This window comes from Peromyscus maniculatus, chromosome 14 (assembly GCF_049852395.1).
Source record: "Peromyscus maniculatus bairdii isolate BWxNUB_F1_BW_parent chromosome 14, HU_Pman_BW_mat_3.1, whole genome shotgun sequence".
Lineage (NCBI taxonomy): Eukaryota > Metazoa > Chordata > Mammalia > Rodentia > Cricetidae > Peromyscus > Peromyscus maniculatus.
The window spans coordinates 55,351,844-55,365,544 of NC_134865.1; the positions used below are offsets into that span (position 1 = coordinate 55,351,844).

At 40.6% G+C, this 13,701-nt stretch overlaps 1 protein-coding gene across 12 annotated transcripts in view; it reads left to right on the forward strand.

Moving 5' to 3' along the window:
• Window positions 1-13,701, forward strand: part of Rgs6 (regulator of G protein signaling 6) — a 543,914-nt gene that overhangs the window by 366,557 nt on the left and 163,656 nt on the right. For 11 of the 12 annotated variants that reach the window (XM_006973072.4, XM_015991902.3, XM_015991908.3 and 8 more), the window contains exon 3: window positions 3,429-3,528. The exons of the other annotated variant lie outside the window; for it this stretch is intronic. In XM_006973072.4, the coding sequence (XP_006973134.1) occupies window positions 3,429-3,528 (100 nt within the window). The remainder of the gene's footprint in view (window positions 1-3,428; window positions 3,529-13,701) is intronic. 12 annotated transcript variants of the gene reach the window in all.

Below are 13,701 nucleotides of genomic sequence, written 5' to 3' on the forward strand. Positions count from 1 at the left end.
CTAGTGGATTCAGGCAGACTTGGATAGAAATCCAGATTTGTCGTTTACCAGCTCTGAGACCTTCTGGGCCTCCTAGTTAGTTAACATCTTTGCTAAGACCTTTGAAGACTGAGTGATAAGATAAAAAGGTAGATTATTGAATCTACTTTTTAAAAGGAACTACTTGTTTTAAATAGGATAAAAATAAATTTTTTTGTCTGAATTTGTCAAATCCGTTGGGAGGTACAATATATCAACCACGTTTTCCCTTTTTTGTTTAAAATAAAAAAGTTATAGCCAATATAAGAAAAAGTATATACAATATATATAGTCAAGAAGTATATTAACAATGTCTAGTCCATTAACATTCAACAGATTCAGACAAAAACCTCCATTATATACATTAACAGTGTCTAGTCCATTAACAACTGAGGAACAAATCAGACATCTACTGAGATACCTAAGGCAGATAACCAAGAAGTAGATGTTTGGAAATGCCTGTCAGTGTTCGTATAAGCTCCCAGGGCCTTCTTGTAAATTCTTGGGAATTCTCAGAACCCCATGACTATGAACTTCAGAGAGAGTGTTGAGGTGGGTGGTGCCCCGGCCTCAAGCAGAGCTCCCAAACGCTCGAATACTAACACAACGGTGGAAAAAGCAACCTCAACCAGGACAGCCTGTCAGAGGTTTTAAAGTAGATGGCGCATACTGTATACTGAGTTTCTGTGTTCTTAAAAGGGGTTGGTTCCAAAGGTACCCTAAATCTAATTTAGATGCATTCTGACTGACTGCCAAATATCGGTTGTGGCTTTGACAATTTTTGAAAAGTACCTTTTGTCAGGAGCCTTACTATATTTTGCTTTAAAGTAAGCATCCTTGAGTCAGTAGCATAGAAACATTGGTTTGTTACTTCTGGGTGAGCAGGGAAGCCAGGGTTGTTCTAAGATATGGGTTTGGTCCTCTTCACTGAAGATGTCTCACATCTTTCTTGGGACATCAGCTATCTGAGGCCACTAGCAAAGATGGTAAGCACAGGTGCATGATGTGCCTCTGGTCACATGTATTCAGGGACAGCAGCCAGGTTAGTTCATGATCAAGGTTAGTGAGTAGAGTCCCTGTCCACCATGAGGCCAGGACAGGGACTACAGTGTGTATCAACACCACAGCAGAGTCAGGCATGGGACACTGCAGAATTCTTTCTCCATATTTCTGATGCTGTAAACTTCTCCGAATGTAATCTCCTTTACAGTCCAGTGAGGAATCAGCAGTCCTTTTTGTTATTTATTTATTTATTTATTTATTTATTTATTTATTTATTTATTTATTTATTTATTTATTATCTTACTCTATAGCCTGGCTGGCGTTGAACTCAAGATGCTCTTGTCTCTACTTCGCTAGTGCTGTGATGGCAGGTGCATGCAGCCACACCCAGCAAGACTGGCCTTTTGATCTGACTATCACCTCTGATGAGCAATACACTTCTTGATACCTTGTAGACCAACATAATGATATATATATATATATATATATATATGTCTTTCTCTTTAGTAAATATGCCCTTCTGAGATTCCATCACATGGTGAAGCAAGAGGGCAGAGGGAAAGGAGCCATGGAGAATTCCTCTGCGCAGCCGGTCCTTCCCTTCTGGCCCACAGTAGCAGAGACTGGATAGTATTACGATCTAATGCCCACTCAGAGGTCTAACTGAATTGAATTATTGGCTTCCTGCCAATCCTCAAAGATATTTCCTGGCTTTCCCATAGCAACCATCAATATAACTGATGCTTCTGGTTTCAAACAGCACACTAGATCAAAGGCATAAATTATTTTTTAAATGTGACCATTTTTTCTAGGCCATTGACGAGTGATACTCAGAGTGGTTATGTGGTTGAGTTTATCAGGAAGTCAAGCTGTAGCTGAGGTGGATGGTGGGACTATGGATTAAATTCCTTCTTAGACTGTAATTAAACAGAACACAGATCCTCGGGCTGCAGGGAATGACTCTCCTGACTATGAGATGCTGTCATCGGAGGGGCTAGGGCCTTGGGATTCTTCCACGGTTTCATATTTATTTATTTAGTGGTTCTTGGGATGGAATGAAAGACGTTTTACATTCTAGACAAATATTCTGCCTCAGAACTACATCCTTAGCCCATCTTTCTCAGTACTTTTGTAGGAAAAACAGACATCTCCAGGGGAGGGTGGCTCCCACACTTGGCTGGCTTTCTGAGAATCCTGTTGGAAAGTGGAATAGCTCAGGGTTTAAAAACCTGAGCCCTGGAGTCTAACTTGGCTCTGCTGCTGGACATCTGTGGTACCTGGTGATGGCTGTGACAATTCTAAACATCTGTCATGGCCATTGGTGTTGATTACAGATGTCCAGTTTTCTTCTCCTGGCAACCAGAAGACACAGTTCCCTGAGTCCTGTGTTAGGTGGTGTCTCCAATCTAGCTCTAGTTACAGACTCTTGAACAATTACACTCTGTGCATGTTGAATACAATGTATGTTGAATGTCTGGTGGGCATTTTCACTGGTCTTCATGGTGACAATGATCTTATTGTGTGTCCTATGTTTGTATCTAACAACATATCTGTTGCTACCAAAGCAGTTATTAGCCTCATGTCTTCGAGACAATCAGTTACCCTTGCAATGTAATGATAGTATGTCAAACTAGAGGAAATTAAGTAATAGCTTAAGTTTTTGTCTTTAAAATCATGTGACAAGGTCTTACTCAGAGAATCCATCCCAGCAGTTTAAAGATATTTCTATTGGTTACAGAACCAAACTATGTGGATGCTACTTGTTAGCCCCTCCCCTCCTCTGTTTGTTCCACACACACCCCCCCCCACCAAACAAAAAGGTCCACATCCTTGTTACAAACGTTCCTGGATCCTACTCTGAACATTCCTGCCCAGGAAGTTACATTTGGCTTGTGAACTCACACCTACAAATGTGTGTCCTCCTTTAGTCCATCTCTTCCCTGTTCTGTGTCCACGAAGACGGCTGCCCACTGTGGTCTTTCTCCCAAAGGCCCTGCTCAAACTTCCCAATGATTGGGTTATGTTAACATTTTATGGTGAACCTTAGGAAACGGCCATTATCGAGGAATCAACTATGGCAGTTTGCTATGATGAAAACGTACTTTGAATAGGAGGAGAAATCTTATCACATACACATTGATGCTCATGTTAGAGCCTATCACCAACCCCAATGCAATTCTCCCTTCTTCCCTTGATGCACTAAAGGGTTGTTCCTATGGAACATGCTCTGACCTCCCCACACCTAGCAAACACTGATACTGTTTTCTGACTGGCTAGGTGGAGCTTTTCCCTAATTCCTGTTGTTAGCCCTCAGGTTATACACACCGGGATTATTTAATAATTATTAGTAATAATCATATTACTGTGCAAGAAAAAAATTAACACCTCTTTTCTTCAACCTCTTTCAGATCGAGGACATCATTACCAAGATGCAAGATGACAAGACAGGGGGTGTGCCCATCAGAACAGTTAAGAGCTTTCTCTCCAAAATCCCCAGTGTCGTCACAGGTAACCCATCCTTACGAGGTGTCAGTGACAACCAGACTATTAGAGTTGTGTGGTCTAGATGCTGATGTGGAGGTGTCTAGGGGTGAGTCAAACCTCTGTGAGGAGCTTGACTCCAAGCCCATCTTGCTCTTGGCTTTTATCGAGACCGTGCTCTTTGTCCGTCATTAAGAACCACCCTAGTGTGATGAGCCTTTCAAGTGTGTGTAGCTGCTGCCTCTGGGAGTAGATGAGCTGACAGATTAGCAGTGTAGCCTGGGGCTATAAACAAATGCAGGTGTGCTTTTAAAAATTAAGCAGGTCTCATTTTGTTTGGAGTTGTTTGTTTGCTTGTTTCTTTCGGGACGTTACATTCTTACTATGTAACTCAGGCTGGCCTTGAACTTACAGTCTTCCTGCCTCAACCTCCCAGCGCTGGGAGAACAGGTGTATACCACCATGCCTAGCTCCATTTAAGCATACTTAAAGGAAAGGGTTGTGTTTTAAGAAATTCTCATGTTCAAATTCTATAAAATGCTTTTACTAAGCTTTTTATTTACTGTGCTCAAACTCCTTTTTAAAAGGAATTTTAAAATATTGCTCTGTATTCTGTTGCTGTTTTGTGGTTCAATACAGCCAAGCTTATTTCTTTAAAAATTAATACTTTTTAAAAAAAATTTTAACTCTGTGTGTGTGTGTGTGTGTGTGTGTGTGTGTGTGTGTGTGTGCGTACACGCACACACTCCCATACACACTCGAATGGAGGTCTCCTTAGACCCCAAAGGAACCCATCAAGTCCACTGCATGTGGTTGTGAGCCTCCCAGTGTGGGTGCTGAGAATTAAACTCAGGTCCTCCACAAAAGCAGCATGAACTCTCAACTGCAAGCTGTCTTTCCAACCCCTTTTTAAATTTTTTTGATTGTGAAATTATTAGACTCATATCTATAGTTCCAAAAATAATCACAAAGTAATCGCAGAGCACCTTGCCTTGTAAATAGCACCAATCTCTTAGAGTCCCCTTATTTAGTACTAATAAATGAATTCCTCTCCCTGTTCACTCTCTATTTTGATTGAACAAGTCATTTTTCTTCATAGTTTTCTTACAGAGGTGTGTATTCCTTGCTATCCAAACAAACAAGTAAATGAATCCAGGCAAAAGTTTTAGCGTTTCTCTCATTTCCAAAATTTGGCTGTTTGATTTCTAAAATTCAGGAGCCATCAGGACTCAGTATCTGTCAAATGCCATAATGGCTAAAAACACTGGTGGTGCCAGGACTGGTATGACATGATGGAGCTGGAACTTTTTCTTGTTGCTGATAGGAGTGCAAAATGGTGCGGATGCTCTGAGAAAGACGTGGCAGTTTCCTAGAGAGGCTAACATCACTTACCCATCCTAGATATTTACCCACGAGCTGTGAAAACACATCTTCACAAAAATTCATATGCAAAGGTTTGTAGTGGCTTTATTCACAATCTCCACAGCCTAGAAACAGTCCAAACATCATTTATCGGGTAAATAGATGGACAAAGTCAAAGTCTTGTCTATGCAAATGTGACAGTAGAATAAAGCGAACCAGTACCACACACAGTGTCCTGGACTGGTCTCAGCATCATTTTCCTTGAGTACAAAAAGGCCAGACACAAAATATTGCAATGTTTTATCCCACGTACATTCACAAAATGGGAAGAAATTAATAGTTTTCAGGTTCTTAGGGACAGTTTTATAAGGTGATAGAAATACCTTGTACCCAGACTATGGGACCAGTAATACGAATCTGCATGGGTCAAACTTCATAAGCAGTATGCATGCACAAAGAATCTCTGTGGCTCCTTGTTAACTAAAAACAAGTAAACCCTCAATAACTACGAGTACCTCAACTCATTGCCCATAAAGTCACCATTTGAACTCAAATACCACCAAAGCCCAGCTGCCATGATGAAATACCATAGACAAAATGGCACATAAGCCACAGAAATTTATTTTGCGTGCCTACAAAAGTTAAAATTTGGGGATTAGGGAGCCAGGTCTGTTGAGGACCACCATTGGTTGTAGACTACCCACTTATAGTCTTATACCACATAGCATAATGAGGACACTCTGGTCTCTTTCTATAAAGGGACTAATGCCATTCATAAGGCTCCACCCTCATAAACTGTCCCTCAAAGGCTCTGTCTCTATTATCCTATTTGGGATTAGCTCTCAGCACATGTATTTCATAGAGGCACAAAAATTCATTCTTTAGTAAGTACCAAGTATATTTGGAAGCTGTATTGTGTTTGAAATTCCCCTAAACAGAGTTAAACTCATGAAATATCATGGGCTATATTCATACTTTGTCAAATTTTATTTAATAATATATTCAGAATTTCTTTGTTTTTGTGATAGGGTTTCCCCTTTGAGAGCAAGCTGACCTTGAACTTGCTATGCACTTCAGGCTTGCCTTGAACTCATAATCCTCTTGCCTCAAGTCTTCCAAGTACTGGAATTACAAGTGTGTGCCCTCATACCCGATTCAAAGTTGTTAAATCTGTTTCTATGGAGAGATTTGTCTGTTGTTTTTCTTACTTTTGTTGATGATTTAGACATCAAATTTATGCAAGTCTCCTAAGACAAACTATGGAATGCATCTCTCTGTTGATACTGAATTGTTCTCTGAAAACTAATTGCTTCCTATCTAGCCAAGTGTATAATTTTAATTACTTTTTATAGATAAAAGTTCCATTTTGTTATTTTCCCAATTTGCTTGCCCACTTGTTCATTTCATTTTTAGTTGGGTATCCACTAAGTTTTAGTTTGATTTTCTGTTGCTGTGATTAACACCATGACCAAAAAGCAACTTGGAAAGGGGAGGGTTTAGTTGGCTTAAACTTCGATGTTGTAGTCCTTCACTGAGGGAAATCAGGACAGGAACTGAAGCAGGAACCTGGAGGCAGGCGCTGAAGCAGAAGCCTTGGAAGAACCCGTTTACAGGCTTGCTCCCCATGGCTTGCATAGCTTGCTTTTTAATGGAACACAGGCTCACCTGCCCAGGGTTGCAACACACACAATGGGCTGAGTCCTCCCTCTGCAATAGCCAATCAGGGAAGTGGCCCCTAGAGGCCAGTCTGATGGAGGCATTTTCTCAGTTGAGGTGTTTTCTTGACTCTTGATTGAGTCAAGCCGACAAAAACCAACCAGCCCAGGGCATATTAAGTATACTTTGAACTTAACAATACATACGTTCATCTTACAATGAATAGTGTACTTACTTATTTTATCAGGTTCAACTTAAAATGAATAGTGTACTTACTTATTTTATCAGGATATAAGCCCTTTATAAATCAAAGAGCATCTGTTGTTTTTAAATCAAAACTGAAATACTTTAGAGATAAAGATGCCATCCTGGGAATATTGATTTAAAAAATTAGAAAGGAATTAGGGTAGGAATAGGGAAGGAGGCATATGTATGAACAAGGCAGGTAATAAAAATAAATAAAGCTTTCTAGAATTCACTACTGACATCAAATGGATCCCTAGCATTGAGTGACTTTCACAATCATATGTGAATAGATGCTTGGTCCTTCAGATAAGGCCTGCTGTAAGCAGGCTTATGGTCCATTTGTTTGCAGCCTTGCTAATGCATCCTTTCCTAAAAGCTGGAAGTATTTTGTGACCTTCTATCTTACAAATTAAATTTATCTGGAGAATTCCTTCAGGATCCATTCAGACCTTGCACCAGAAACAACTATTTGGATTAAACGTGTGGAAACTAAAGCCCCCCTTCCACCACGGTATCCTCTTGATTCTCATCTGGGTCTTCAAATGCATCATCTGCTTCATTGGATACATCAATATTAAGTGATGTATTATTTACTTATTACAATTGGTAAACATAATAAGATACTATATTATCTTATTTACTACAAGAAAATAAATGCATGTAACAAAAATAAAGATATATTGTATCATTCTAACCTACATTAGGTAAAGGAGGTCCTTTAGCCCAGTGTATAAACTTGAGGAAGTTGTAAGTTTGGGGAAGCAGATCCAGGAATAGTGTTGGCCAGGGTAAATTTGAGGCGGGAAAGGGCATCAGGCAGTCCTTTCTAGGACACAGTTTGAAATAAAGAATTGAAGATCTAGAGACATTTTCTAGAAAAAATATAGATGGAGGAGTCATGATGTCCAAGGACTCGACAGGACACTACAGCTTCCATGTGTTCACCTGTAAGGCACCCCCTACCTAGTCAGGGGATAGCCTGCTCACCCATACCTCCTGTGATTTGGGGGTTGAAGCTTCCCAATTGACATACCAAGGAAATTGTTTTCATTCCTCCCATTAGGAATGCCTGGGTTAATTCCTAGATATTCCTTGGGTAAAGACAACAAAGAAATACCTGGTGCTCCATCTGTGTCTAAATAGGTAGGGGCTGAGAAGGCCCCAAAGGATGTGTACTGAAATAAGAGATAGATATATTTGGGAAGAGAAGATAAAAGGCAAACCATTCAAATACTGGCCCATTTTTTAACAGTGAGGAATGAGGAGCTGCAAGGGTGAGAATTAGTGAATGAACATTCCCATGGGGAAAGAGATGGAAAATTGGAAAGGGAAGAACAACATCAAGGATAAAGCAGAGCCCAACATTAGATCATCACTGAGGCTCGTCCATAGGAAGCATAGAGCCATGCCAAACCAGTTCCCCACCCAGAGGTGTGGATTCTGAGCATGGTGTCCACAGAAAGGTCACTTCATGGTCATCCTAACGCTCTCCTTTCTGGATAACAGATGAGCCTCCTAAGATCTCCTTTCCTGAGTAGTAACTGGGTCACAAAGATAATTAAAGCAAGTGGCGAGACTCCTGGGTTCCCAGTTTCCAACCCCATCTCCTCCCGACCTGACCAGTGGGAGACAGACAGATCCTGGCCAGAATGCCTGCCAACTCCATGAAAGCAGCCATATCACACAGCTTTGCCCAGCTGTCACTGACAGCCATTCCAAGATAATTCTCCATCCCCAGAACGTCCTAAAGAATTTCCCAGGAACTTTGGAGATAAATTTCCTCCAGGCTACCCTCAGAAGCCCAACTCCTAGCATATAGGAGCCCTAAGAGACATCTAACCTCACTTGTTTTTATGGACAGGAAATCTGAGTCCCAATGACATGATGCAGTTCGAGTTTGGGCAGGACCCAAACTAGAATGCAGATTCCTTAACACCATGGCAAATCACTCCCATAGCCTTGTGAACAAAACTGTAGCATCTTGAGGTGCAACACTCCCTTAAAGGTGTCTGATGCATTTCCTTAAACAGGAGAATCCCTGGTGTGGCTTCTTAAAAAGCCAGTCCCAGGGTACCCTCTTGGGCATGGACTCAGAAATCTCTGTTTTCAGCATCTTCCCAGGTTGTCTCTACAGCTTGTCTACATTTGGAAGCCATAGAAGCCCTGGCAAGTTCTCCCAGCTTCTGCTTTAATAACCTTTAGTGATGAATGCTCTCATCTCTCATTCAGTCTTTGGATAACTTTGACCTTTGAAAACTTCTTCCTTATAATGAATTGAACGTCCCTTGCCTCTCTGCTGCTACAAGTCATTCACCTCAGTTCTACCTACCTCTCCCAATCAAAGAGGAATAGATTCCATTAAAATCACACTTACCTGGTTCTCCTTTAGAATGTCTTTTTATTGTACTAAAAAAATTGCAGAAAATACTTCAGGTATATGCATGTATTTTTTTTTTAACTTATCTCAACATGATTTTCCCATGTGCGTTTCTATCTCTTTCATAGACCACAAGTTCATTTCTCTAGGCTTGATGTGGATTTTACAGTATTTCCATTGCACCTATTGGCAGTGTGGTTTAGGAGAGAGTTTAAGGCTGCAAGCTGCCTGTGTAACCTTAGCTGACCTCTTTGGGCCTCATCTGGATCCTCATCTATATTAAGTGTTGTCTGAGGTCCTTCTCAGGCTCACCTTCCGTGACTCCACAGACCAATATGGACTGAAGCAAGGACTGAGCATCTTCCTATCAAGTCTAGGAAAGATGATGTTTAAGTCCGTCTTGGTTATGCTCTGACTGCCCTGACCAATGTGACTTCGCTGCCGCACCTTTTCTTTTTCATGTATTCATTTTTTACTTTCTGCTTAAAAGGTTCCTTTTAGGAACAACATCCTGAAATATGTCAAGTTGTAATTGTAGAAGGAAAAAAAGCAAAGCTCTGATGTTCTTGCCCTTTGTGCCATTAAAATCATGCTCTAAATGTCACATTAATTCATCTCTCCACAATTTTCCTTGCTTGATTTTTTTCTTCTGTGAGAAGAAATGCTAATTTGAATGAAGGACAGTTCATTTATTAAAAGTAAAAATACATCACATAATCTGCTAATTTTATTCTAAAGTTTATTCTTAAACATTTCTACCCCAAAAATGTTTGAGTGAGATAAAAATTTGAGATGAAAATGAAATCTAGACATGTTGTCATTGACTCCAAGACAATGAGCCTGTTTTAAAGAAAGGACCAAGACACTTGAATGGGCACTGTGCCTTGTCCCTGAATGATGGATGCATGAGCAACAAGGGCTGCCTGCTGCCTTGAGCTAGCTGCCTTCTCTAGACACTATAAGAGCTGAGAGAGTTGAAGCGAGGAAGAAATAACAAAATTATTTTTATATAAAAGGTGGGGTGCAACCCTTAACCTATTTCTCTGTTCCTAAGACATCATTTTCTAGATGCAAGAGTATCTGTCAATATCTTCTACAGAATTCTGCCCTATATATTCCTCAGATATATGTCCTGGGAGTGCTGTTTTTCCTGAGAATTGATAATAAACAGAAATACATATTGAACTTGTTACAGATACTGTCTGTTGACTATTGAAACTGCCTAAAACCTTCCTGCCTTTACACTAACATGTGTAAGTGAACTGCTGAGATGGACGGTGAGTTCGGGAGTGAGAACAAGGCCTTCTTCAGTATCACTGTCTGTTTTCTGTTGCTAAACTGGATAGCTGATATTGGATAAGTTGTAAAGAAAAAAAAAAGGTTCTTCTGGATCAGAATGGATGGAGGCTGGAAGTCCAGGTGCATAGTGCCAGCATCTGAGCAGCTTCTGGAGAGGGTCTCCTATTGCTCCAGGTCATGGGGGAAAGCGGAAAAGTAAGTAGGTATATCAGGAAGAGATTAAAAGGAGTCAAATCCACACCCTAACTAACCCATTCCATGGGGAGGCGTGAACCTGTCCCTGCAGATTCTCCCTCATGACCCCAGCCCCACCTCACAACACCACGGCAGCAAGGGGGCACGTTTCTGCAGCAGGACTTTGGGTTGCAGAACCAACAACCCGAAACACACATTTAAACCTCAGCAATGACTGCACCTGCTTTTCTAAACACCACTTCCAGGGTCCACTAAACAAAGCGAGGAGAGTTCCAGCAGGAACACTGGTAACAATCATAGGTACAGGAAGGGGATGTTGACCCCTTTTCCTGGGTGGATTCTTATTGAGCTGTTGGACCCTTAGCCTTTCCTTCCCTCTGCTGCCAAAATAAATAGATAAATAGATAGATGGATGGATGGATAGATGATAGATAGATAGATAGATAGATAGATAGATAGATAGATAGATATAGAAAGTTCATGGAACATCTGTCAGGCATATCTGGAGTTTGTGGGTTTGCGAAATTAAAGTGTAAGCAGGACCAGTTACAATGAGAAAGCTAAGTATGTGGCCCATGGTGTCATTAAACAATAGGAAAGGAGATCTGGTTTTTTAATTTAAAAAAAAAGTGTTTATGAAAATAATTAGGAAAAAGGAAAATCACTTCATGGTGGGGTCTGAGTTCATACTGTTGAAACAAGATCCACACTATCTAGTGACAACATGGGGCTTGGACTTCTCTGTTTAGTCAGAGTCACCTAGATGTCACAGTAACACTGCCTGGTGCAGCTCTTTGAACTGGCTACAACGGGGTGTCTTTAGAGGCCATGAACCGGGAAGCAAGAGTTCAGGAAGTTGAACTGCCGCAGGAGTAGCCTTCTCTCAGAAAACATCTGGGGGGGGGGGAGAGAGAGAGAGAGAGAGAGAGAGAGAGAGAGAGAGAGAGAGAGAGAGAGAGAGAGAGAGAGAGAGAGAGACCTGGAAGCCTTTGTGAAGGAAGACAGGAAGTGCCTGGGGGACAGAGGGGAAGCTGTGTTGGCTTCAGCTAGGAACAGAATGGGAAGGGGAAGAGTAGGAATGTCTCCCTGGATTATTCCAAATCCTGAATTCTGGTTTCCTCTTGCTAGTTTATCTCACTAAACCTCTTGTGGCCCCAAACTCCGAGTAAACCATTTCAAGACTCCCTGGTACCTTAGGTACCCAGCAGAAGCAAGCACATCTCATTCTGGAGGAGGAGGAAGACACGCCTTTGTTTTGTTGTTGGTTGGTTGTTTGTTTGTTTGTTTGGTTGGTTGGTTTGGTTATTTTGATTGTTTTTGAGAGAGAGTGCACATGTGTATGTGTATGTGTGTGGGTTAGAGGACAACTTTCAGGAGTCGATTCTCTCTCCATGTTGTTGAGGCAGGGTCTCTCCCATTTTCTGCTGCTGTCTGTGTGGCGCATTCTAGCCTCGCTGGCCCCGTGTGAACTCCCAGGGGATGCTCCTGTCTTTTCCTCCCATCATGCACTAGGAGTGCTGAGACCGCAGATGTGTGCCCCTCCACCTGGAGCTTTCCAAGGGGTCAAAAGATGAAGCTTGGGTGTCAAGATGCATGGCTAATACTTTACCCACTGATTCATCTCTCTGGTCCCTAGAGGAAGACACTTTAAGTACAGATTTCGAAAGTTTCCATAAGAATAAAAAAAAATCTTGGAAACCTGAAAATAAAGCCAACATGAGTAAAGGTTAGGAATTATGTTGGAATTTAAGCTTGCATATTAAATTGGAATTATATTTAGATTGCAGAAGAATGATTAGATCATGTCACAGGAAATTACTATTAGAGGTCAAAACTGATTTTTAAAAAGTCTATAATTGTATGTATTTATCTAATTCTCAGAAAGATATAAGAGGTTGTTGGGAGTCTTTTGAAAGTTAAATGATGGAATAGTCTCCCATCCACATACTAGCCAAGGTTGACCCTGCTTAGCTTCTGAGACCAGACCAGGCACATTCAGGTTGGTGTGACCATAGATAAAGAGGAAATATTCTCCAAAAGGACTAGAAATGTGATATTTTTGAGTCAAATGAAATATCTATAAATGAAGAGTATAGTATTTGAAATTATGAAATGGACAGAAATAACCACCCCACAGCTAAAAAGTGATGTTTTGACATAACTACAAGAGAATTGGCAAACTCTAAGAGAGAGCAGATGAACGTGCTCAGAATGTGACCTGCAAAGACAGAAGCAAAGAGCATGGAGAGGCTAAAGGCTGGGAGGGGAAAAGTGATCTATCGTAACAACTAATCAGATTTTCTTGCAAAGGAAATAATAGAGCAAATTGGAAAGGCCATTCTTCTCCACTGTCTCTTTTTCCTTTCTCGAGTTAACTGACAAATCCAAACAAGATGAAATGGAAAGAAATCCGTATCTAGATAGAGTAAGGGCAACTTGTAGAACACAGAATATCGAAAGTCTTCAACACAGCTAGCGAGAAAAGACAGATTGCCTACATTTAAAAAAAAAAATCACACATGTGATTACTGTGTAAAAATGGAAGCTAAGTCATATTGCAGAGGAAGAAACTCTTCAAAGTGCTCAGAGAAAGCAACTCAGACTGTTATATGTAATGAAACTGTCTTTTAACAAAAAACAAAATGATTATTCAAGAAACAAAAACAGTGTACTATTAACCTTTCTTTACCAATGTGGTTTCTACAGAAGTATTTCAGAAATACTGGAAAGTAAAGGCATACAAATTGAGAGGAGCTGATGGTCAAGCATACCCCAACTTAGTAGTTCTAGGCTGGCTCTGGCCAGGATGATGGCCAATGCCCATCTATATATGTCTTTTAAGATTAAAATTAGTCAAATATTAAAATCCAGATTTTAATAATTTTCAGACTTGAAAAAAATTAAGACACTTTTTTTTAAGTCAAAAAGAAGTCACAGACTTGGAGAAGACATTTGTAACATGGTGTGACAAAAAATTAGGGTCAGGAATACATGAAAGACTACTATACACTGAGAAAATGCAGCACCATGGGGGGAAAAAACGAGCAAAATCACAAGAAGAAGAA